Source organism: Phocoena sinus, chromosome 4 (genome assembly GCF_008692025.1).
Source record: "Phocoena sinus isolate mPhoSin1 chromosome 4, mPhoSin1.pri, whole genome shotgun sequence".
Lineage (NCBI taxonomy): Eukaryota > Metazoa > Chordata > Mammalia > Artiodactyla > Phocoenidae > Phocoena > Phocoena sinus.
In genome coordinates this window covers 71,095,562-71,120,821 of record NC_045766.1, presented here as the reverse complement: position 1 = coordinate 71,120,821, position 25,260 = coordinate 71,095,562, and the positions used below count along the sequence as shown (strand labels likewise).

At 51.2% G+C, this 25,260-nt stretch overlaps 1 protein-coding gene across 1 annotated transcript in view; it reads left to right on the top strand.

The window, feature by feature from the left end:
- XXYLT1 (xyloside xylosyltransferase 1) overlaps positions 1–24,802 on the top strand; it is a 193,297-nt gene extending 168,495 nt beyond the window's left edge. The window contains exon 4 of the mRNA XM_032631413.1: positions 23,252–24,802. Coding sequence (XP_032487304.1) covers positions 23,252–23,648 — 397 coding nt within the window. The 3' untranslated portion in view covers positions 23,649–24,802. The remainder of the gene's footprint in view (positions 1–23,251) is intronic.
- The last annotated feature ends 458 nt before the right edge of the window (positions 24,803–25,260 follow it).

The window sequence follows — 25,260 nt, the reverse complement described above, 5'->3', positions numbered from 1 at the left end:
ATGTTTGTAGGTGTGTCTCTGCGGTCAGGAGGCCCAGGTGGTGAGCGAGGCAGAGCACCGTCTGTCCAACTGTTGCCCCGTATGCGGGTCCCCGCACCTGCACCAGGGCCTGCTTTGTACGTGTGAAGCAGGACAGGTTTATTTCTTTGTCTCCCAGAGGTTTAATGTTTTGACATCCCGGGAAGGGAGAAGGAGAGGAGAAAACAGTCCTCTTGCAGCAGAAGGCGTTGTTGTTGGAGAGCCTGACCTCTGTCCCACATGTCCTGGGCTCCCTCAGAACATTCCACGTTAATTACAGTCTGCCGCTGCCTCGGCATTGGAAAACAGATTGTGATTGCAGAACTTGAAGCGGTGAGAAAAGGAAAGCCACAGCTCTGCGGGCCCGAGGGCCCTGAGGCGGCTTGGAGACTGGCAGCCTGAGGGCAGAGAGGCCCCGGGTGGGGTCCAGTGAGCAGCTGGCCTCAGGGACGCAGGCAAAGAGCAAGGCTGTCAGGCCGTCGGATTCTATCGCCGGGCACCAGGGCTCCAGCTCTCAGATCCCGAAGGGAAGGAATGGCAGCCCTGGCACCTGGGCTCAGCAGCAGGGCAGCGCAGTGACAGGGTGGCTCCCGGGACCTTGACAGTCTGGGCCCACTGGCTGCTTCTCCTCAGCTCGTGTGTGTGTGTGTGTGTGTGTGTGTGTGTGTGTGTGTGTGTGTGTGTGTGAAAATATATATAACATAAAATTTGCCATTTTAACTGTTTTTAAGTGTTCCATCATTGGCATTAATTCCATTTACAGTGTTGTGCAACCATCACCACTATTTCCGAAATATTTTCATAACCCCCAAACAGGAGCTCTGTACCTGTTAAGCAATAGCTCCGTATCGCCCCGCCCTCCGCCTCTAGTACCCTCTAGTCTCCTTTCTGTGCCTGTGAATTTACCTGTTCTAGGTGGTTCATACGCGTGGACTCACAATATTTGTCTCCTCCGCCACTCTGTCGCCTCCAGGCCCCTGGAGCACTCACCCCTCCACCCCCAACACCAGGCCTCTGTCAGTCCTTCCTCCTCATTCACTGTACTCTCCATGGGCCTTTCTTTCTTTGTTTTTAAATTAATTATAGTTGATTTACAAGATTATATTATTTAGTTTCAGGTGTACAACATAGTGATTTAGTATTTTTGCTGATTATACTCCGTTATAGGTTATTAGAAGATAGTGGCTATAATTCTCCGTATATATATGTACATATGAATGTATAATTATTAATCACCTCTGTCTTTGAGAAAGTCTTGAATGAATAGAGAATTTACTCCACTGCAATATTTGATTGTATAGACGCACACTGTTTCATCAACAGAAGTGGAAAGGCTGTGTATGAGTTTTTGGTACTATGTACCACCTCTGTTATTCTAAAGCGAAGTATTCACGTACTTAAACCATATTCTATTTAATTGTGTTTGATTTTAAAATATATATATGAATTTAAAAACAAAACAAGGATATACAGTTTATCTTTGTTGCTTATCTCTTTTTCCATGGGACTTGCTTGATTTCCCTCCACTAATCTGATCTTTCTCTGTCTGGAACATTTGGTTTGAAGAGGTCTTTCAGCCCAGCTGACTGCTCTGTGTGAGGCTCTATGTGTAAAGGTCTTTAATGCACCCACACTCCCTTGCTGAACAAGGAGCCCCTGGAGGGAGCAGCAGGACTGCACAGAGTAGATGCTCAGGGCTGTGCCTGTCTAGATGGAATGACCCCAGGGCGCTCCTGTCCACTGAGGGGCGGTGAGGATGGAATTGTCAGAGGGGCGCTGGGGCCTGGCTGCCTGTGTTTGAACCCAGGCTTCACCACTTATTAGGTGAGTGGCTTCAGCTAAATTTCTTAACCTCTGTAAGCCTCAGGTTCCTCACCTATAAAGTGAGGATAATAATAGCGCCTACCTTACAAGCTTGTGAAGAGTAAATGCGTCAAGTGTGTGAAGCACTTAGAACGTGCTTACATGTGCTGACACGTGCTGCTTTATAAGTGTTTGCCATTATCATTGCCATTGTTGTAACCTACGTCACAAAGTTGTGAGGATGAAATAATTCATGTAAGTTGTTTTTAAAGTGGCTGGCGTGTAATAAGCATTTAGTAACTGTCAGCTACCAGTATATGTGTGTGTGTGTGCGTGTGTGTTTGTGTCTGTGTGTGTGTGTGTGCGTGCATGTGAGCATATGTATGTATGTATTTTTACAACAAAACCAGCTCAGCTCTGAAACTAGTCCCAGGGGCTGCCTCTAACTTGAAGTTGCCACTGTTCTGATAAAAGGGATGGGAGCAGCCCGGGGGCAGAGAAAAACAAACCTGCTGGCATTTCCTGTTCCTTTGAAGACAAGAACAGAAAGAGGAAGCCTCAGAAGCTGAATGCCAAGGGAAGGTCTTCTTAGGAGTGTGGCGAGGTAAAAATCAGTACAGCCTGCACTTGGAGGTGTCATCTGAGTTCACAGCAGTCTTACTAGCATTTTCACCTTTCTTAAAAATCTGGAAACAAATCATATGAATTTGCATTCCTTTTAACCTCAGAGAAAAGATCCTCACATTCTGTCTGCATCTGGAAGACTGAGTGGGCTTTACTGTTTATGTGGCTGCCTACAGTTTCAATCAAGATTCTCATTTTTTTAAACCCACAGAAGAAAAGTTATCCTCTATGGAAACCAAGCTTTACAAAACTTGTCTCTGTGCTCTGATTTTAATAGCCAGTTAAAAGAAACCTTAACCCTGCTTCTTAAATAGCTGTGTGAAATGTTATCAGGGCATGGAGAAGGGCTGGGGCTAGAGAAGGAATGGCCTCCTGGCAAATTTGTACCTCTTTGTGAAGAAAGCGGAACTCAAAACTAGCTGGGAAGCTGAACCTCAGCTTCCCGAAGGCAGAGGAAATACATGTGTGTATGTGTGTGCATGTGCACGTGTGTGTATGTATATTAGGGATGCACTCTGGGAACAGAGCATGGTTTCTGGGGCTCACATGTCATCTCTGCTACTCAGAGCCCTTGACCTCTGTGTTTGCACCACCATCACTTTCAGTGCCCCCTCTCTGGCCACATGTGTCCCTCTGCACTGGATGTGGGCTGGTACCATGCCAGAGGGATCCCCCAGTCTCAGCAGGTACCGTCTACAAGTATGATGAAACAGCATTATTTTTTTTTAATTATAGTTGATTTACAATATCATGTTAGTTTCAGGTATACAGCAAAGTGATTCATTTATATTTATGTATTTTTCAGATTATTTTCCATTATAGTTTATTATAAGATATTGAATATAGCTCCCTGTGCTATACAGTAAATCCCTGTTGCCTATCCATTTTATGCATAGCAGTTTGTATCTGTTAATCCCATACTCCTAATTTATCCCTGTTCCCCGCCCTTTCCCTTTTGGTAAACATGTTTGTTTTCTATGTCTGTGAGTCTCTTTCTGTTTTGCATATAAACTCATTGGTATTATTTTTTAGATTCCACATATACGTGATATCTACAATATTTGTCTTTTTCTGTCTGACTGACTTCACTTAATATGATATTATCTAGGTCCATCCATGTTGCTGCAAATGGCAATATTTCATTCTTTTTATGGCTGAGTGGCATTCCATTGTGCATATGTACCACATCTTCTTAAGCCAATCATCTGTTGATGGGCATTTGGGTTGTTTCCATGTCTTGGCTATTGTAAATAATGCTGTTATGAACATTGGGGTGCATATATCTCTTCAAATTAGACTTTTCATCTTTTCCACATATATACCCAGGAGTGGGATTGCAGGATTATATGGTAGCTTTATTTTTAGTTTTTTAAGGAACCTCCATTCTATTCTCCATAGTGGTGGTACGAAATTACATTCCCACCAACAGTGCAAGAGGGTTCCCTTTTCCCCACATCCTCTCCAGCATTTATTCTTTGTAGACTTTTTGATGATAGCCATTCTGACCGGTGTGAGGTGATGCTTCATTGTGGTTTTGATTTGCATTTCTCTAATAATTAGCAATGTTGAGTATCTTTTCAAGTGCCTGTTGGCTATTTGCATGTCTTCTTTGGAGAAATGTCTATTTAGGTCTTCTGCCCATTTTCGATTGGGTTGTTTGTTCTTTTGATATTGAGTTGTATGAGCTGAAACAGCATCATTTTCTGATTAAGATCAAAGGGGTTTACTTTTGATCTTAATCAGAAAAGATTAAGTATATGGGGGGGCAGGGGAGGCTACGATACAGACTGGCTGTCAGTAAATGCTTACTGAAGATGAATTGGCCATCAGTCTAATTTCTCCTCTTGCCTTTGCCTTAAACCTTAGAAGCAACACTGCTATATATCGCATATTGAGCTTGGTTCCCTGAGCCCCTAGCCTTTTTCTGGAAACAAGCAAGATCTCTGAAGCAGCTTGAGTACCTATAGGCCAGGAAAAAGGAGGGGTTCTGATGAATGGTCCTTTCCCTGGCCAGACTGGTTAATGCAGATTCTAAAAGCACCTACCTTTCTTCTATTGAGCTGCTGACCTGCAGTGAGAATCAGACTAAGTGGGGTCGTACGGTCCTCTCCAGTGGTCGCTGCCCCAACTAAGAGGCAGCAGGGCTTGGGGCCTTACCCAGGGCTCTCCAGGCTGGCTGCCATCTGTAGGTCCTTGCTCTGTATGACCCCTCCCACGCGTTAGCAGGCGTTCTTGCTCATGCACATGTATCCAAGTAACAAAATCACTTGAGGAATCACCCTTCAGCGTGACCTGAACAACCCACTTCTCCAGTACCACACGCACAGGCACTCAGAGCTGGATGTGGAGACCCTTAGTCTAAGAGACAGGCCTTCGGGCCCTCCCAGCCCCCTCCCTGATCATATGGGACACAGGTTATGTGCCAGACACAGGACTAACAGCAGAAGGAAAGGAGGGAGAACTCTCATCATCTGTCACCTGCTGTGCACCACGGTCTTCAGATGTTATTTCATTTAACTCTCTGGCAATACCTCTCGCGAGGTCTCTCGTTCCTACTATTACAGGGAGAAAACTGAAGCAAAAGGAACAGAACTTGCACTTGTGGGCACCCGTGGCTTCGGGGGCTCTCGGCTCTGCTTTACCTCATGTAATGCAGGAACATTGCAGACATCCCAAGTCTCTTTCCTCTACTTTCTCACTCCCCAAAGTGTTGCCTGTGGACCACAGCATCATCACCTGGGAGCTTGTCAGAAATGTAGGATCCCACTCCTCTCACCTGCTGAACCCCAGCTACATTTTTTTTTTTTTTTTTGACATAGCTTTTTTTTTTTTTTAAAGATGTTGGGGTAGGAGTTTATTAATTAATTTTTTTGTTGTTTTTTGCTGTGTTGGGGTCTTCGTTTCTGTGCGAGGGCTTTCTCTAGTTGTGGCAAGCGGGGGTCACTCTTCATCGCGGTGCGCGGGCCTCTCAGTATCACGGCCTCTCCTGTTGCGGAGCACAGGCTCCAGACGCGCAGGCTCAGTAGCTGTGGCTCACGGGCCTAGTTGCTCCGCGGCATGTGGGATCCTCCCAGACCAGGGCTCGAACCCGTGTCCCCTGCATTAGCAGGCAGATTCTCAACCACTGCGCCACCAGGGAAGCCCCCCAGCTACATTTAACTGGATCTCCAGACAGACATTTTGTGTGCACAGTAAGGTTTGCACAGCCCTGCCATTCACCACACAGCTCTTCGGGAAGAGAAGCCTGGGCCGGGAAGAGGAAGAGCGGACTTAGCTGGGAAAACCTTCCTAGGGGTAGACCTGAGCTGAGTCACACGGGAGTGCCACAGAGGGGAGGCGGCACTGTCTGCTCAGAATGGCATCAGCAAATACCTGCCCAGCCCATGCAAGAGGGGCCCCTGACTGTGCAGCCTCGCGGTTCCTGCCCGTGTGGACGAGCAGACGGCGTGAAGAGGGAAGAATCGGCACCTTCACAGGCCTCGTGGCCCCGTGCATCTGCATCCGGAGACGGGGGCTGCTGGGAGAGGCGGGCAGCTCGGAGCCGGCTCCGTGAGACATCTGCACCTGGACGGCCTCTGAGGAGGAGGGCAGAGGCTAGAAGGGCTTCGTTTGGTAGAAGTTTCCTGAGATCCCACGAGGAGTCCGGCTCTGAGCGAGGAGGGGGAGCATCCTGGGTCAGCAGCCCTGTGTACGTGCGTCTGGGCGGAATGAACGGCAGGAGACCTGGTCGGGCCCCTGTGGGCTCTGTGCGTGTGGGCAGGTGTCTAGGTCTTGGGCGAGAAGCCAGGCGGCTCTGGGGAGGGGAAGGAGGAGGTCTGGCAGGGAAAGGGAGTGTTGAAGATGCAGGCCCACCCGTGGTATGGTGCAGCTGTGGGCAGGGTGCTGGTGCTGGGCTCTGTGGGGCCTGGCCCGGCTCTGCTGTGTGGGTTCATTCCTTGTCTTCTTTGCCTCCTTCCCAAGGTATGTCCACAGCCCAGGTTTCTTGCTTTTTCTCAGGCTGGGAACTAGTTGGGAACTTGGGGCCTCCCGAGCAAAACGGCCCTGCAGGTTCCACACAGGGCGGAGAGCAGAGCAGCTCAGCACCCCCCTGACCCTTGGCAGTACCAGAATTTTCAGGATGAGGGCCCCCTGGGGTGCAAATAAGCACCTGATTCTTTTGGCTGTGGTTCTAGTCAGGACGCTTCTTCCTCAGTCAGCAACTGGGCAGCCTGAACGGCCATGGGGAGAAAGGCAGGGAGAGGGTGGCCAGGAGCCCTGGGGGAGGAAGAGCTGCCCCCTGAACAGCCAGAGAATTCCAGAAGAACGGCTCCAGGAGTGGCGTCCGGCAGCCTGCTGTCATTGCAGAGGATTCTAATCACTCTCGCAGGTAGTGGCCTGGACTAGCGTCTAATTTTAAGGCCAGTTTTGATCTGTCTCTCTTTAATTCCCCTCTTCATGTGCACTCAAATCCAGTTGGCGGTTCTGTTTCAGGCTGGGCTCCGGCCCTCCACCGCAGAGAGAGCTGAGAAGTCCCAGGCCCTGGGTGCTGTGGGGCTGCAGTTCCTCTCCACGGTGCTCTTCCAGCTCCAGGAGCCCCAGGCATTCCTGTGGGCACCTGAGTAGAGAGCTGGGTGGGGACAGAGGGCCAGGGTAGTTCCCATCGTTCTCTGCCTTTAGAGGGAGCCCCCCCAGGCTCGGCAAGATTCTGGTGATCCATCTAGAAGGCATAGAGAAGAGACTTGAGCAGATCAGATCCAAGGAGGCAGCTAAGGGGCATGCTTCCAGATTAAAGGGGAGAACATCTCCCTAGGAAATCGGCCCCATGTGGCAGGGAAGCAAGGGACGCTCACCAGCCCTGGACGAGGTGAGGGTGACTGTGGTCCAGAAGAAGCAGGGGAAAGGCAGGTTTGCTCTACGTCGTCTGCAAAGAAGTCGGCATTTAATGGGCCACACCGGCCAGCGTCGCACAGCTGTCCCTGTCTGCATCCTCCCGGCCTGGTCCTGTGTTTGGAGAAATGCACAAAGGCTGGAGGAGTGAGCACGTGCCGGCACTCAGGCAGTTGTTGGGGGTGGCACAGAGACACACAGGTCTGAGCTGGGCGCGTCTCATTGCTGTACAGGTGGGAGAACGAGGCCCAGACAGGGCAATGACCTGGTCCGTGTCCCTGCGCCAGTCGGTGATCATGGTGATGTAGCTGTTGCCATTTATGCCACGCCCAGAGTGCTCAGGACAGAAACCCGGGCTCGGAGCTCCTACCCTCCGTCAGTCCCTCTATCCACCCATCAGTCCTCAAGTCCTGTCCCGCGCCTGCTGACCATCTCCTGAATCCTCCGCCTCCCTCCTGCCCTGACACCACCGCCATGCTCCCCTGGGTCACTGCGGCAGCCCCCAGCTGTCTGGCCGCTTCCAGCCCTGCCTTCTCCAGACCATCCCTCCCCCAGCCGGTGACCTTCGTCATACACAGGCTGCCTTGCTTTAACCCTTTGTTATCCTCGGCATCAAGGTCAGCCTCCCTGACCTTCCTCACAGGACCCTTCCTAGTCTGGCCCCTGCCCGCCGCCCATCTCAGTCCAGCCAGGCTGGACTGTGCTCAGTTCCCCAGGCCAGGTGCACGGTGGCCCACCTCTGCTCTTCACCTGCCTGAGTCTTCACATCGGGGCTCACATACCAGTTTCTCCAGGAAGGCTTCCTTGAACCCCTCAAGACTGGGTGAGGAGCCTCTCTTTGGGGGTCTTAAAACTCCCCATTGCTGTGCCATCCTGTCTCTTATCACCCAGAATTGTGTTGCCTGTTGGCTGGTCTGCATCCTTCCCAGACACTAAGCTCCACGAGGGTAGGAATCATAGTTGTCTTTCCTGTTTATTGTTGTATCCCAGGGCCTAGCATGGTGTCTAGCACATAGTAGGATTTCAGTAAGTATTTCTTCAATTAATAAATGTGCCAGGCTCTCCCCTGGCACTTCCACTTAAGCCTCAAAGAGATCTCATTCTCTCAGGTTTACAGATGACCACACTCAAGAGAGTTAAGTAACTGGCTGGAGGCCCTACCTCTGGGAAGGGGCAGCCCTGAGACTGCAGCCCAGGCCTGACTCCACAGCCCCTGCTCTGAATCCCTGTGCTTGTTGAATGGAACTGCAGGTCTGCGGTCTCTGCTGGACCCCCTGGCATGTTTAGAGACCGGGAGGGGCCTCAGTCCCAGCAACCCATGCACAGGGAGCTGCCGAGATTCCAGGCCATCTTTGAGGAGTTGTTTATTTTCTGAGCCAGACAGTTCTGATAACCCCCTGGTAACGTTGCTCTTTGATTCAGCCTAGCTCAACTGCGATCTGAGCTGGCCTGTCAGGAGGACAGCTTGTTTTGTGGAATTTCTTCTTCTTTCCTTCTTTAAAAGAAAGGAAACAGAGAAGACAGCGCAGTGGAGGGCCAAGCCGCGGGGCTTCAGGCCACAGAAGGCAGCCAGCCGTGAGGGGACGCTGGCAGGCCAGGAACAAGCTGGGTGTTTGGGTGGGCTGGAGGCCAGGCCTGTGTGGCTCAGGTGTGCTCTTTACAGATGACCTCTAATGCTGCCGCTCCACCCCGCCCTGCACACGGCCCCCATGCTGCCCTTGCGTGAGAAGAGGCTTAAAGAGCCCCAGAGTCTTTCTGCATCTGGGCCACCACGGAGTTACAGGAGGCCCACACAGCACAGAAGGCAGAGGTGAAGGCATGGCTGCCTCCGGGCCAGCCCCAGGGTGAAGGAGGAGGCTGGCCCAGCCCGCCATCCAGGGCCTCTTTCCTGTGCTGAGCACGTTGGTTGTGCCATCACCACCCACAAAGGACGAGGCTCTCAGGGGCCCCAGAGCATGAACTAAACCGGGCCAGCCGCTGGGGGAATGGTCAGAATGAGCCCAAGATGGGGGTGGTCTCCCTTCATCCGTCCTGGACTCTGTCAGCTTGTCACCATACACAGATGGTGGCTCATAAACGCCCACCACAGCCCACAGGCAGGGCAGGGCTCTTGGGATGTGAGGGGCACAGGGAGGTGAACGCCTGCTCCCTTTCTCTCTGACTTCACTGCGGGGCCAGGGCTGGGGATGGGACTCTCTGACACTGGTCCCAAGTCACTGTCCCTTGTAGAGAGGCTGGAAAGGGGTGGAGCCTTGGGGGCAAACCTAGATATTCTCTCTTCAGAGCACACACCCCTTCTCTGAACCATCCTGCAGGGACCCCACTGAGCCTCCTTTTGTCCTCAACCTGAACTTCCAAGTGACAATAGTTTCTTTGCCTACTTGACCTCATGCAGGAGGATTCAGAATGCTTGAATAATTTAAGTCTCATGGGGATGGCCCTTTGTCCACATGAAGACATTGCGGCCACACAGATGAAGCATGGACTCTGGAGGTTTTCAGTGTTTTGAGAGAATTTGGGAGTGGCTGCCTCTGTGGCCTCCCTTTCTTACCCTGAGCTCCTTTGGCTGGCAGGATGCCTGTCTCCGGCATTGCCAGAGAGACTTCCCTGCCCAGAGCCAAGGTGAGCCATCCCCAGTGTGGTGACTACTTGTCCCATCCTAAGTGGTTCCTGCGGGACAGAGGTCATTGTGTGATTCACCTTTGTGTCCTCAGTGCCCTGCACACTCTAGGCCCCTGGGATGGGTCCCTGCGGTTGGGTTCCGATGGCTGATGGGGTCCTGGGATTGTGTGCAGGGGTGGGGGGTTTGCAGAGAGCATCCTTGGGTGGTTAAACTTACTAGATGACGGCAAGTGAAGAACAGGCAGCAAGGGCTGACCTAAGTATTTTAGGGAAACAACTGATGTCCTATGACCCTAAAAAAGTGTGTGGTTTTCCTTGGTCAGAATCTGGAAAAGCATGAGACAAAAGCTGAGGCTGCCATCTTGCTGGTGTGGGAGGGCCCTCAGGCAGCTTTGTGGTGCCCGGGCATGTGAGCTGTTACGTCTCAGCTGGGGGATCTTGTGCAAGTTGCTTCCACTCTCTGTGTTCCTGGGTGATCTCTATAGGTTTTTTCACCTACGGGATTTTGGTTCCAGGGCCAGAGCCACGACTGAAACCAGGCTTCCTGCCTCTAAGTGCACCTGGGGCAGGGAGCACGCTGGCTCACTCCTGCTATCCCTCTACCCTTACATAGCCTGCTCCACGGTTGGAACTGGTCTGACGAAATTCAGACCCCACCCCCAGTCTTGGTGTGTGGAATCCCCTATCCTGTCTTCTGCTCCACCACCCAGACCTCCCCTGAGAATCCATTCTCTGAGTTCTTTCTCACTCCAGCTCTGAACTTGGTGAGAGCACAGGAGATTGAGAGCCCACCCTGTAGGCTCCACAACTTCATGGGCCCCTCTGGGAGCGCAACACTGAGCAGGGAGGGCACTTCCTCCTGCCCCGCAACCTCACCTCTGGGCTTAGCCTCGCAAGAGGGCTGTGTGACCATAAGCACATTGCTTAACCTCTCTGAGCCTTCACTGCCTCATCCTTACTGACCATAGATGTTGTCGTGAGGGATTGAGAGAATGTATGTAAAGCTGAGTAAGGGCTGCACGAGTGATGGCAACTCCTCTTCCTCCTCCTCATTATCTCAGGTGCGGCGCTTGGTCTGTACCAGGCTTTGAACAGACATTTACTGAAGACTTAGAGATATGGGTGAGAAGGAGTTGATGAGGACAGAGGTCTCTGGTGCTGGGGAAACTGGAGGAGAGACCCCAGGGGTCATCTCAATGGGGCAGGGGTGGGAACAGAGCCACAGAGAATCCACACTGCTTCCCACTAAAGGTGACGTGTGTCTTTGGCTTCCATCATCTCATCTGATGGGATTGTTTTACCTGCGTTATCTCATAAAATCCTCACAACAACCCTGTTTCCATACGGGAAGACTGAAGCACAAAGCACTTTAGCACCTTGTGCAGGGTAGTGAGCAAAGCACCAGGATTTGAACGCAGACTGTCTGCCTCAGAACCTCTTAACCCCGTCATGCACCGGCACTTTTTTTCAAGTCAGTGGACAGCTAATACATACCTGCCTCCCCCTCCACCCCAGACAGACTGCTAATCCCTGGGGATGGAAGGCGGCAGACCTGGGCCCTCCCTCCTGGCACCATAAGCGCCCTGCTTCCAGGAAGCATCTCCCCAGCAGCGCCCCCAGGACTGTGCAACGTGAGAAGGCTCAGCAAATATTAGCATAAAAATTTGCAAGTGGCCGAGCCACCTACTTCATGGCCATTTTCATGATAAAATATCACTGCTACTCATGTGGTTTTCATTTCTTTATAAGATTATTAAAAATACCTCTTTTTTCCCCTCTGAGTATGATCGTCGGGCCAGCAGCATCAGCATTACCTGGGAGCTTGTCAGAAATGCAGCATCTGAATGAGAATCTGCATTTTAACAAGATCCCAGGTGAGTCCCTGGCATGGTGACATCTGAGAAGTGCTGTTGCCCGTGATAGGCTCCCGTGGGGCAGGGCCTGTGTCTGGCCCGTCGCTGTCCCCCCACGGTGCCTTGCCGTGTGCCTGACAGGTGAGAGGAGATCCCCAGTGTCTGTGTCAACATGCCGATCACTTGTTTTACCCTTGACCGAGACCCATGCCACAGTGTGTGGGACAGCGGGCAGGGGCAGGCAGAGGTCAGCTGAGATGAAGTGGGACAGCTCACAGACTGCTTCTGGGCTTGGGAAGTAACACATTTTCCTGGAGCTCGGTTGCCTTTGTGCCCGGCTCAGCCACACCAGGGTGAAGGACACCGGGCTGGACTGGTGTTGAACTTAATTCGGGCACAAGGTTAAATTCCACCCGTGGTCCTCCCCATCACCCTTACTGCACACGCCTACGCTCTGCTGACTGCCCCGGAAAACACCCGGCATGTGTCCTGGGCACTTCTCTCCCGTGTCCCCTAGTGCCACGGGGCTGTTGGGAGCAGTGAGCCAATTCTGAAGGTGACTCTCTCTGGCTTTGTCTTCACCCTGATGAAAGTCCCTCCCTCAGCCCGACTTCTGGGAAAGGGCAGGATTGTAGAGCTGAGCTGGGGCCCCCTGCACGTGGGTTGTGACCAACCCAGCCCGCTGGCTGCAGGCCCTGCTGTCTCCTGGTTGGTCCCAGGGCTCACACCAGATTTGAGCTGCTCCCTAGAAGTGATGTACAAGCCCCGCTACTCGGAAGCTAGGGGCTCTTCCAGAGCCAGCGCTGGGAAGGGCACTGTCCACAGGGCTGTGGGCACCACTGGGTCAGGTTACCATCTGCGGCTCTTCATGGCTCACCTTTGTCACACCCGCATCTCATCACAGGTGTGGATTCTAGAGCTCATGGGACCACCTTTTCTCCCTTGCCTTCTCTGTCCTCACCCTGGAGGAGACCTGGCTCCCCCGGATGAAGACCCGCATGGCCCCAGCTCACAGGGTCCAGGGCGCACTGTCTCCCAACTGCCTTTCTGAACTTTTGTTCCACCACCTTCATCAACATTCTCCTCTTTTAAATTTCTGCTATCTGATCTTACAGTCCCTTATTCTTTTGTTCATTCATTCTTTAATCCATTCATCCATCCATTCATTTGAAACTTAGCAGTTCTCACGGGTGTGCTGGGAATCAAATGCCCGTGCTAGGCTCTCAAGACATAAAGGTGAATAAGGCATACCCTGGTTATCAATCCAGAGCTTCCTCACGCCCTCTCTACTCCAGCAAATTCTTTCATTCATCTTTTATTGATTCCTTATTGCATTTCCGAGGGGCCCTCATAGACGATTTCTCTTTCTCGGGCCCTTCTTGCACCCCAGCTCCTCTATCTCCTGAGATGACTTCACCTCTTACCTTCCCAAGATTTAGAGTTGACCAAAAATGAGCTTTTAAAATATCCCTTGCTCCCACCTCAGAGCCACTGCACCTTCTTACTTCTGTCCCTCCTTCAGGCTCAGATGCGTCCCAGGATTTCCCTCTTCTTGGCAAACTCTGACCTTGGGCAAATGTTTTATATCTTCCTTTCACACTTATCTCTAAAATGGAGATAATAGTTCTTCCTCATGGGTTTGTTACAAACGTTAAATGAGAACTTAAAGCGGCCTGGCACGTAGTACTCACTAAACATTAGCCATTATCATGATTATCGTTCCTCAAAGTGCTACCCTGCCATTCATCCTGTTTCCTTTCTCTTCAGTCTGGCACACGCATCCCTTTCCCTTGACATGTGGCTTCGCTTCCCTCTCTGTAAATACGCTTCCCTCTGCCCTCTCTTTGCTGCTAGTGTATCTGCCTGCCCTGCCTCTGCTCTCCCTGCTCTTGTGTCCCCAGGGCCAAGTATCTGGCCTCTTAGGCTCCATCACTCACCTCTCAAAGGTCTCGGGCACCTCCTGCAGCATTTCTGGGTCTTCATTCTCTACGGCTTTCAACACTGTCACGTTCCAGGCATGTGGTGAGGTGCTGGGGGGCAGTTCAGACTGTGGGGGCGGGGACCAGGGGAGCCAGGAAAGACTGACAATCTAGAAAATAAGGAGAGGTGGGCCCCAGAGACTCCCAAGGGGCCGACTGGCAGCTTCCATGGGTATGTGGTCAGAGGGGATCTATCTCAGCTCCCTGTCCCTGGAGGAGAGTGCCTTTTTTTTTTTTAATTTTATTAAGTATAGTTGATAAACAGTGGTGTGTTAATTAATGCTGCACAGCAAAATGATTCAGTTATACATATATATACATTCTTTTTCATATTCTTTTCCATTATGGTCTATCACAGGGTATTGAATAGTTCCCTGTGCTATACAGTAGTTGAATACAGTTCCCTGTGCTATACTGTAGGACCTTGTTGTTTTATCCATCCTATGTACAATAGTTTGCGTTTGCTAATCCCAAACGCCCAGTCCATCTCTCCCCATCTCCTCCTCCCCCTTGGCAACAAGAAGTCTGTTCTCTATGTCTGTGAGTCTATTTCTGTTTCATAGATAAATTCGTTTGTGTCATATTTTAGATTCCATATGTAAGTGATAGCATATGGTATGTCTTTCTCTTTCTGACTTCACTTAGTATGATCATCTCTGTGTCCACCCATGTTTCTGCAAATGGCATTAGTTCATTCTTTTTTATGGCTAGGTAGTAGTCCATTGTATATATGTACCACATCTTTATCCATTCATCTGTTGATGGACATTTAGGTTGTTTCCATGTCTTGGGTGTTGTGAATAGTGCTGCTGTGAACATAGAGGTGCATGTATCTTTTTGAACTATAGTTTTGTCTGGATGTATACCCAGGAGTGGAATTGCTGGATCATATGGCAACTCTATTTTTAGTTTTTTGAGGAACCTCCATACTGTTTTCCATAGTGGCTGCACCTACTTACATTCCCACCAGCAGTGTGGGAGGGTTCCCTTTTCTCCATACCCTCTCTAGCATTTGTTATTTGTAGATTTTTTAATGATGGCCATTCTGACCGGTATGAGGTGGTACCTTATTGTTTTTTTATTTGCATTTATCTAATAATTAGCTACGTTGAGCATCTTTCCATGTGCCTGTTGTCCATCTGTATGTCTTCTTTGGAGAAATGTCTGTCTGGGTCTTGTTACCATTTTTTGATTGGGTTGTTTGCTTCTCTGTTATTGAGTTGTATGAGCTGTTTCTGTATTTTGGAAATTAAGCCCTTGTTGGTTGCATCGCTTGCAAATATTTTCTCCCAGTCCATAGGTTCTCTTTTCATTTTGTTTATGGTTTCCTTTGCTGTACAAAAGCTTGTAAGTTTGATTAGGTCCCATTTGTTTGTTTTTGCTTTTATTTCTGTTGCCTTGGGAGACTGACCTAAGAAAACATTGGTATGATTATGTCAGAGAATGTTTTGCCTGTGTCCTCTTCTAAGAATTGTATGGTGTCATGTCTTATAATTCTTTACACCATTTTGAGTTTATTTTTGTGTATGGTGTGAGGGTGTGTTCTAACTTCATTGATTTACATCCGGCTGTCCAACTATCCCAACACTACTTGTTGAAGAGACTGGGTTTTTTTCCATTGTATATTCTTGCCACCCTTGTCGAAGACTAATTGACCATAGGTGTGTGAGTTTATTTCTGGGCTCTCTATTCTGTTCCATTGATCCATATGTCTGTTTTTGTGCCAGTACCATGCTGTTTTGATTACTGGAGCTTTGTAGTATTGTCTGAAGTCTGGGAGTCTTATGCCTCCTGCTTTGTTCTTTTTCCTGAGAATTGCTTTGGCAATTCTGTGTCTTTTATGGTTTCATATAAATTTTAGGATTGCTTGTTCTAATTCTGTGGAAAAAAAGTCATGGGTAATTTGATAAGAATCACATTAAATCTGGAGGAGAGTGCCTTCTGGTGGCAAGGTGCACAGAAGGGGGAGCCAAGTGGCTAGCTCAGTTAGGGCTTGAAGAACCCTAAGGCCAAGGTGAAGCTCTTATCAAGGCTGTTGAAATTATTGAGGGTGCCCTAGGGATGGAGCAGAGAAGAAGAGGGTATGGGTGGTGGGCAGAGGTGACGAGCAGGGAGGCGAGGAGGCAGCTAGACTGATGGTGTGGCTGCGGTGCATAGTGGGGGGACAGCTCTAGAAGGGTGTGTCGGGGGAGGCAGTGTGCATCCCTGCAGTCTGGGGGAGTGGCAGCAGGATTGGTTTCTACTTGGGGAGGGAGGGCTGGAGATACTTAGTGCTGTCTGGGGTGTCATTCTGTCCTGATCTGTGTTTGTTCAAATGGGAGGCAGAGAATGGGCAGTTGCTGTCAGTAAGAGGGTTTGGAGGGCAGCACCTGGGGAGAGAAGGCCTGGAGGCCCACTGGATTGGATGGGGATGAAGGTGAAGGAGGAAGGCTGGGGGCACTTCGGGCACCTGGGACACAGGGCTGGGGCATGCAGGGTTAAAGTGCACACAGTGGGCCTGCAGGTCCAGCTGGAGGTCGGTGCAGCTCCTCAGGGGGTCCCACAGCAAATTGAGGGCCCCACGGCCCGCGTCAGTGTGGGGGACAGGTGGCTCGGCTACTCAGAGTTCCTACCTGTGTCCTCACTCCTCATCCTCCGTTCCCTAAATGTCAGCACTCTCCAGAATTCTGTCCTGCCTGCTTTGCACTGCGCTTGTGACACACCTGTGTCCAGCTCCCTGCTGGGCATCTGTTTGAGACTGAACGGGGTCACTCCCCTCTGCATCCTCCCAGCCCCGCCGTGCTGTTGGCAGCTCCGCCACCCCTGTAGTAGCCTAGGCCTGAAGCCCCTCCGAGCTCCGTCTGCCTGGCTAAACCCTGCAATGCCTCTTCCTCCATCATCTCTGTCCCTTGTGCCTCCCCCAGTTCCTTGCCATGCAGCCCTCCAGGGCCCAGCCCAGTGCCGGCACCTCAGTGCTCTAGAGCCATTTGTCAGATTGAGTGGTGATGGGTTCCCCAGCCCCACCCACCTGTTCGCAGCTCTAGGACAGCAGGTGTGGGAGGAAAGCCAAGACGTCCGGCCGGCGGGCTGGGGAACGACAGGAGGGCCAGGGATGGGGATGGATGCTTTAGGAAGGGGCATCCCACCCCTCCTGAGGGCACAGGGGAGCGGCTGGTGCCCTGGTGGTGCTGTGCCAGGGGAGGCCTCAGGTCCACTGAAGCCGCCCATAGGGCTCCAGAGCAAAGGAGGACTGGGGGCGTTAGGAGAGCTGTCCTGCAGCAGGTCAGAGCCTTGCCAGCAGGGGTGTTCACGCTCCATGATTCCAATGCTCTGCCAGGTTTTAGAGTCCCACAGAGGTGGACACATCATAGCCGGTGCTGCTTTGGTAACGAGACACACAGTCATTCCAGACTCCCTGGAGCAGGAAGCCGTGTCTAAACAAAAACCTGCAGACGCCTGGCTGGTGGACGAGGGCTGGTCCCTGAGATACCACCACACCCTGAGAAGAGTCTGGGCAGGAAGGGCGTCTGCCTTCGGTGGCTGAGCACCCATGGTGACAGCCACGACCACTCCTAGGGGCCTGGTGCTGGGCAGGGTCTGGCATGTGTTTGCTCCTGGAGTCCAGGACGGCCCTAAGGGGTGTCTCATCCCCATCCCTACGTGATCGCTGAGCAAACCAAGGCCCTGAGAGGCTCAGGGGCTCACCCCGCTGGTCCCTAGCCCAGGCATCCAGGGTCCAGGCGCAGCCCCCCCAGCCCCACCCCAGGACCACCACCGCTGGTGTGTTCACACCCAGGTCTCAGCTCCTTGCTGCACTGCCTGTTTCCTGAGGGCAGGGATGTTCCACTCACCTCCGTATGGGTTGGGTCTGTTAAATAGCTGAGTGATGGGCAATTGATCTCAGTTCAGTGTGCTCTCTGTTGTACCTGTTCATCTCATGAAGAACTAGGAGACACGGGAGAGTGGACTTCTGGGCATCTCTCTGCTGACTGACCAGTGCCGATGAGGGGCCCCTGTCAGTCCTACCACTGATAACCTGTGTGACTTTGGGAACATTTCTTACCCTCTCTGACCAGTGGAGTCAGAGACCTCCCTGCTTCAGGCCTTGCCAGCAGGAGATCCTAACAAGGGTCAGCTGTGACTCTCGGTGGTAAGAAATGCCCTAGGGCAACAGGCAGTTTAAAGCTTCGCGGGGCCCACAGCCCCACGCGGTCCACGCCCTCTCCAGTTTGATACCACAAGACAGTGGTTCCCCTAGAGAATGAAGGGTCAGCGCCCGTCCCGCAGAACCTCAGCCTCAGCCCAAGGCAGGATGGAGAGACAGTGCCACTGCTGTGAAACCATCCCCTAGAACTGTCCCGTCACCTTGCAGGACCGGGGCTGGGTGGAACGCTGGGCTGCCTCTGAGCATGGCTCTTCATTCCTGGCCTTTCCTCTCGGATGACTGGAAAGCAGGGTCCCTTCCAAGTCAGACAAGAGCTGATTGGGCCTGGTACACAAGCACGGGCATGAGGGAAGTAGTGTTTCCTGATTCCAGTCTTTGCTGATTAGATGGCGAGCTTTCCCCGGGTAGAGGCCGGCCTCCCTTGCTCCTTAGAGACTTTGCCCTTGACTCTGAGGCACACTCAAGGGGTGAGCCATGGTGAGATGTGCCGCGTGTGAGGCCGTCCTTGTGAATCCCAGACCTACAACAGGGCCTTCTCAGCCTGAGCACCTACGGCTTGAACTCAACCTGAGTCGGCACAGGCTTCCAGAACCTTCCTGAGGGGTGTTGTGCAGACTGCCCGGGCCCAGTGTGTGTTCCCATCTTTGCTTCTCCCCTCTTGGAAGTGAAAGTAGAAAACTGAGCCTTAGGAGCTGAGAAAGGCCAACCCAGGAGAAAAAAATCATGAAGAAACAGGGAGGCAAAAGAGTCTGTGATTTGGGGTGGTGTGTGGGGAGGAGGAAGGGACGATTCACGGCAACGTGAGTCCTTTTCTGGAGAACGTGAGCTTTAGGTTCTCAGCCAGGGCCTCTGGTTGAGAGACTTGTTGGAGTGACCTTAGCAATGATCATCAGAGAAAAGACCTGAGGGAGGAGATGGCTCTGCTTTTTCAAAACTATAATACTTCAAACACCCCCTCCTGTAAGGATGGGTTTTCCTCACTAGAACTAGTCCACTAGCTTCTAATAGTCCTTTTTATGATTATTAATTAGGATGTATTCGATATAAAAAAATTAGAAAATGCATCACCCATAACTAGTAGAATGTGCTTGAAGGCTCCTCACTTGTGCTCTCCCAGCAAGCCTCGTCGACTTCTGGAAGGACTTGGTATTTACAATGGACCATCTGCATTAGGCCTCGTTTTACAGTTAAGTTTATTTCTAAGGGGGAAGAAACCTTATCCCCTCTAGTGTGGGTCTCCAGGTGACCATGGGGGTGGGAACAAGACTCCACACAGGCCCAAATGAAACAATTAGGCAGCACCACATGGCTGGGCTGTGGCCATGGAGGTTAATCTGAGAAACTTCTGGAAGCTCTCAGAATCGGATTCCTTCATTCATACAGACGTTTCCTGCAGCCTCAGCACATGCTACTGGCAGTGCCCTGTGAATATACATGGTCAGCCCAGGCCCCGTGAGGAAGGCAAGGGTCTGGGGTGCTCTCTGACCACCACCCTCCAAGCCAGCAGCGGCTGCATCACCCGATGGCCTGGTCCCCAGCACCCGTGGCCTTGGGGTCTGCCAACCAAAGTCAGAAATGATATTGAAATCCAAGTGCTGCTCCTTGGAACATTAGCCTGTGGTGGAATCTGAAGTAGTCAAAGACTAAAGGGACCTTGGAGGTCAGAGGCCCTGGATCCGAGTCGGGGCCCTGCCCCTCACAACCGAGGGCCTCTGTTCCCTCTGTTAAAATGCAGGCAACAGTGTCCCTGCACGGCTGGGAGAGGAGTGAGGCAGAGAATTGTAAGAGGGCTTTGCAGCCCGCACGTGCTGCCGCGGCTGTGGAAGTGGGGACCCCGCCCCGTTAGGCTGCTCCATGTGGGATCAGAGCCCCTTACGTGAGTTCTCATCCCTTCCACGTCCCTCTATCACCCTCTACCCCAAGGCTAGCACAGCTCCTCCACAAGGACCAGCTGCCGTGGAAGCCCGAGAAACCCACCATTCCCCTAAGCGGCTGCTCGGTTTTTCTGGGTGCGTCTTGGGGTAGTAGGAACACTTTAAATAACGGCAGTAATTTTGTACTTAGAGAATCGTTGGTTCATTTTCAGGCTGTGTTTCTGCTTCAGACACCCCAGGCAGCTTGCATTTCCAATTTCCTTTCCCTCCCTTGCTTCTCCTTACAAATCATAATGTACTGATGTCCCAGACCTGGTTCTTTCTGGCTCTTTGTTATAAAATGCCTCTTATGTCTTGATTAAGCAGTGGTCCTAGGCAGCATGTTCCCAAAGAGCCACCTAGGTTATGGTCTCTGCCTGGAAGGATTCCACCTACCTCTCTGCCTCTGGCCCTGCCCTCCAGAGCCCAGCAAGTTCGGTGCCAGGTCACTCTTGTGTAGACAAGAAGATCTGGGGGAGCTTCCCTGCTGAGGTTGGTAAGGGCGTCCCGGGGCTGCCGATGGCCCCTCTGCTCCCAGCTTGCTCAAGGGTCGAAACCCTTCTGAACCTTTCTCAGACATCTGAGCACCCTCTCGTGGGTCCCTGTTCCTCTCCCCCAAAATAGACCTGGCAGCAGTGGATCCAGGGCTCAGAGAAGCAGCAGGTTTTTTCTCGGCAGCCGGCAACTGTCCTGACCTCTTCCTGCCCCTGGTGCCAGATGACATCGAAGGCCATGTAGCCTGAGCTGCACTGACCTTTTCCTCAGTCCTTATCGTCACTTCATGGTTCCTGAGGCAGAGGCGATGGCAGTGCTGGGGGACCTCACAGACGTGACCGCCGCGCCCCCACCACCAGCCCGTGCCACGTTCCCCCGCCCGTCCTCTGGGAGGGGAGGACAGACCGTGGGGGAAGTACAGAAGGACCGGTGGGCTTGATGGGGCATGAGGTGTCCAGGGGCTCCACGAGCACCGACTCTGCCTCTTCGCTGCCATCTTCTCCTTTCCCCTGGGTCTCTCCTCTCTGGAGAATGAATCCCGTGCTTTGGCAATAGAACAACCCTCCCCTTAAAAAAAAAAGATAGCGGGAGAGAGAAGCCCTGTACCTAAGGTGACACATAACTTGTAGTCTGAACCCAAACATTTCAATGGATGACCAACCGTCCTGGTTTGCCTGAGACTAGGACAGTTTCTCAGGACATGGGACAGCTGGTCACCTGCTTTTGAAAATGAAAGGGTACATGACTATTCATTCAATTTGCAATACTTTGATTTTCCTTATGATTTCTTCTTTGGCCAGTGGATTGTTTTAAAGGTGTGTTGCTTAATTTCTAAATATTTAGAAATTTTCTCTATCTAGTTTATTTCAAGTGCCGTTCCATTTTGGTTAGGGAGCATTCTTTATATGATTTTTAACTTTTTTCAACGTACTGAGACTTGTTTTGTCCTCCAGCATATGGTCTATCTTGGTGAATGTTCCATTTGCAGGAGAAAAGAATGTGTGTTCTGCTGCTGTTGAGTAGAGAGTTCCACAGATGTCGACTAGGTCAAGTTGGTTGATAGCTTTGTTCAGATCTTCCACATCCTTTGTCTAGTTGCTCTATCAGTTACTGAGAGTGGGGTAATAAAATTTCCAACTAGAATAGTGGAAAAAAAAAAAAAAAAAAAAAGAAAACCTCGCCTGGTTTGAGGATCCCTCCTCTACCATGCCGTGCTAGCCCAGGTCTATTTGGTAGAATGTTAGCTGGTTTGCAACCTGTTCCTGAAATTGACTATTTGGAAGAAATATGGTAAAATGAACTAACAGTTGTCAAACGACATTCTAACCCTGCTATGATCCCATCACTGCAGGCTTTAGTGGCTAGAAAGATCTAGCATCTCTGTTTGCTTTGGAAGCTTATTTTTGCCAGGGTTGTTATCACCAAGTAGGCACCAGAGCTCTGTTCCACTCACAGTCCAATTATGGTGAAATTCAGACAATGAACCTGTGTATTCCACTTGTAAGAATGTCCAAATGGAATGCTTTACCCTGGCCAGGAGCAAACTCTCGGCCCCCTTGTGATATGCGAGACCTCAAGGACGCTCCCAGACCTGGAGAAATGTGTTGAACTGGAAAATGCATCAGGGTGGCCCACCCCGGGTCAGGCCTCTGGTTTTCTTTCCCTTGCACTGCCCACTTCACTGCACAGCTCCTCCCTGTCGCTGGTCAGGAAGCTGCTCTGGGGGAGGCCAGAGGGTGGCATTTCCAGGCTGGGGGCAGAGCTGGTTTTGCTGTGCTGCATCCCCATCCTACGGACTCTAGGGAAGAGGCAAAGCTGGTAAAACAGGTGGGATGGAGCCTGATGCAGGACACGCCCCAGCCCACTCCTGCCCTTGCCCACAACAGAGGGTCCTCCGTCTTTCCTCCTTCCTCCAGGTCGAAGGCCCCTCTGCTGTGATGGCATCTCTGCCGGAATGGAGCCTGGGTCTCTCTTTGCCCCTTCCTGTGACCATTCTGTGCAGGAACTTGCTGTTAAAGAGGCTAGAGAACAGAGTGGCTCATGCTCTAACCTTGTCACCCACAGGGAGGTTTCTGGATCTGACTTCCTGTCTCCAGATGGAAACATTTGGATAAAGGACCTAGGAGGGGCCCCTTGGCTCTAACATCCAGTGGACTTAGAGCAGATTTCTAGAGAGAGAAACTGAAATTGAGTGGACCTGCTCTCTAAAATTGCTATAATTCTACTTGGCTGTCCCATAGCCACTTTCACTTGACCCACGGGTGGACCTGGGCTGTTTCAGAAATGCTAGGCATGGGGTTTTAATGAATGAGACTTGTTCTGAAGCAAAAAAATGATTTTGATTCAGCCTGTGTTTAGCTCCCTATGTCTTTACCTGATCACCATTCAGAACTGTTTCCCAACTTTTCTCTCTCCTTTCCTTTTCAAGATCACAGACAAAAACAAGGGGGTGGAAAGTTCCACCTAGATTGTTACTAACCTCAGAAGTGGACGCTGGAGCCGGATGCCTGGGTTGAGTCCCTGCTTGTGCTATTTGCTGATTGTGTGACTTTGGGGAAGTCTCTGAACCTCTCTGTGCAGTTTCCTCAGGCGTGAGGTGACATATTGCCTCTGAGAACACACGTCTCAGAGGATGTAGTGCCTGGTGCTCACGAAGTCTGTACAGATGTGATTGATGGAGATGTTGATGTCATCCTGAGGGTGGTGGGAAGAACGTGAGGCTTGGACTTGGGAGACTCAGACCAGCTCTGCCTCTTGCTGGCAGTGTGATACAGATTCTGAGCCTCAGAATGTCTCAGTCCTTGTAGCTGTAGAACGAGTGAAAATGGAACCTCCCTCCTGGGTGGTTGTGAGGACCCAGAGGAACAGGACTGGCAGACTGTTCCCACACACACACACGTGTCAGGCTAAATCTGTTCTCTTTCCCCTTCCCAGGCACACATTCTGGCAGTTCCGTCATGAGAACCCCAAGACCCGTGTCGGGGGCCCTCCCCCTGAGGGGCTCCCCGGCTTCAACAGCGGGGTGATGCTGCTCAACCTGGAGGCCATGCGCCAGTCCCCACTGTACGGCCGCCTGCTGGAGCCAGCACAGGTGCAGCAGCTGGCCGACAAGTACCACTTCCGGGGTCACCTCGGGGACCAGGACTTCTTCACCATGATCGGCATGGAGCACCCTGAGCTCTTCCACGTGCTGGACTGTACCTGGAACCGGCAGCTTTGCACCTGGTGGAGGGACCATGGCTACAGCGACGTCTTCGATGCCTACTTCCGGTGTGAGGGCCACGTCAGGATCTACCATGGGAACTGCAACACCCCTATCCCCGAGGCCTAGGCGCCTCCTCGCCCGATCTGGGGAAGGAGAGGGGCGCCTCTCGGACAGGCCTGGGGCAGTGTCTGAACTCCTAGAGAGACACGGCAAGGACGTCCTTGTGATCAGGTGCTGCAGCTCTCCCAGCACGCATCGCTGTCCTGAAGCCATCCAATGACGACTGGACCCTTTGCCCCCACTGGTGCTCTGGACCCTCTGCCTCCAAGGACCAGGCGTCATGAAGGACAAACACATAGACCTCTTCCGGTGGGCTAGGAAGCAAGCATTTGAAAAGAAGGAAGAAAAACAAAACGGTGCCTCTTGCCTTCAGCCCCCAAAGAATGGAAATCCTTTTAAGAACTGGGCTTTCTTAGACCAAATATAAACTTATTTTAAATCGACAGGCAAGACAGAGCAAACAGTACTGCTATAGCTCCCAGCGAGCTCTAAATGCATGAGCCAGGGTTTTAACAACCAGCCCAGAGTTTAAGCATCCAAAGGAATGCTGGCCTTCCACACGCACGTCCTAGGAGGCTGTGTGGTTAGTCTCACAATGGTCGTGGTGCCTGGTGGAGATGTAAAGATCCCACCTCTTTGGGGAGGGCCCTCGACAGCACCTGTGGCCCACGTAAGAAAACTGGTCTCATTATTTTAACCTTCACAGCATTTACCTCCCAACTGCATCACAGAACCTCATTATCCCTTATTCATCTGATCCAGCTCCAGGTGACCAGACTCTGCTCTGAAATCAAATCTGCCATCAGAGAGATTGGCCACGCGCAAGGACAGGTGATGGAATTGTCTGGATTGGGAAGACTCATTCCAAAGAGGAGCCCAGCAGTGCCCTAGTGTAACCGTGCAGCTTGGAAGGGGTGTCGCTCTTAGACTTATAAGCATTCTAGTCTCTTTATTTGGAAGAATCATCCGTGTGACTTCATTGCACCAGGTCAGACCCTATACCTTACAAGAAATTAGTCTGTCATTACTTGATTTCTGCTTTAATGAGTTCTCCTGTAAGTGAGCTACAAACACGAAGCCTCTATTGGTCCATTTTGTATAATCCACCTGGGGTCCTCGGAAAAGAAGTGTTGTTGGATTTTCATCTTATTTTATTTCATTTATTTTATTTTTTTCCACTGTGAGTGAGAATAGCTAATAAATAATCTTTGAGAACACAATGATTTATGTTGTTTGCTCTCTGATCACAGTTTCCGGCTACCTGAAGGATCTGAATCAAGAGTGTGATCAATGTCGTTCAGAGTCTCCCTCCCCACGTGATTAAGCTAATAAGTGTGCTCACAGTGGGTCTCTGGGGCCTCAGGGGGACCACATCTGAGGTTATATTGGGCTCAAAATGGAGAATTATTTCATTTCAGGTATTGACAGGCCGGTCTAATTCTGGGAGCAAAACCCACCACCGCATCCCTTCTCATCTGCTTACCCCAACTGTCCGCCTACATCATCCCCTGGTGAAACGGAACACATGTCTCTCCTAACTCTCAGCTCTGACAGAACAGGTCTGTCCACTTAGGGACCTGATTTCATATTTATTGCTACAAATTATTTTTTAGTGGTTTTTGAGAGACAGCAATCTTACTTACTTATTTATTGGCTGTGTTGGGTCTTTGTGGCTGTG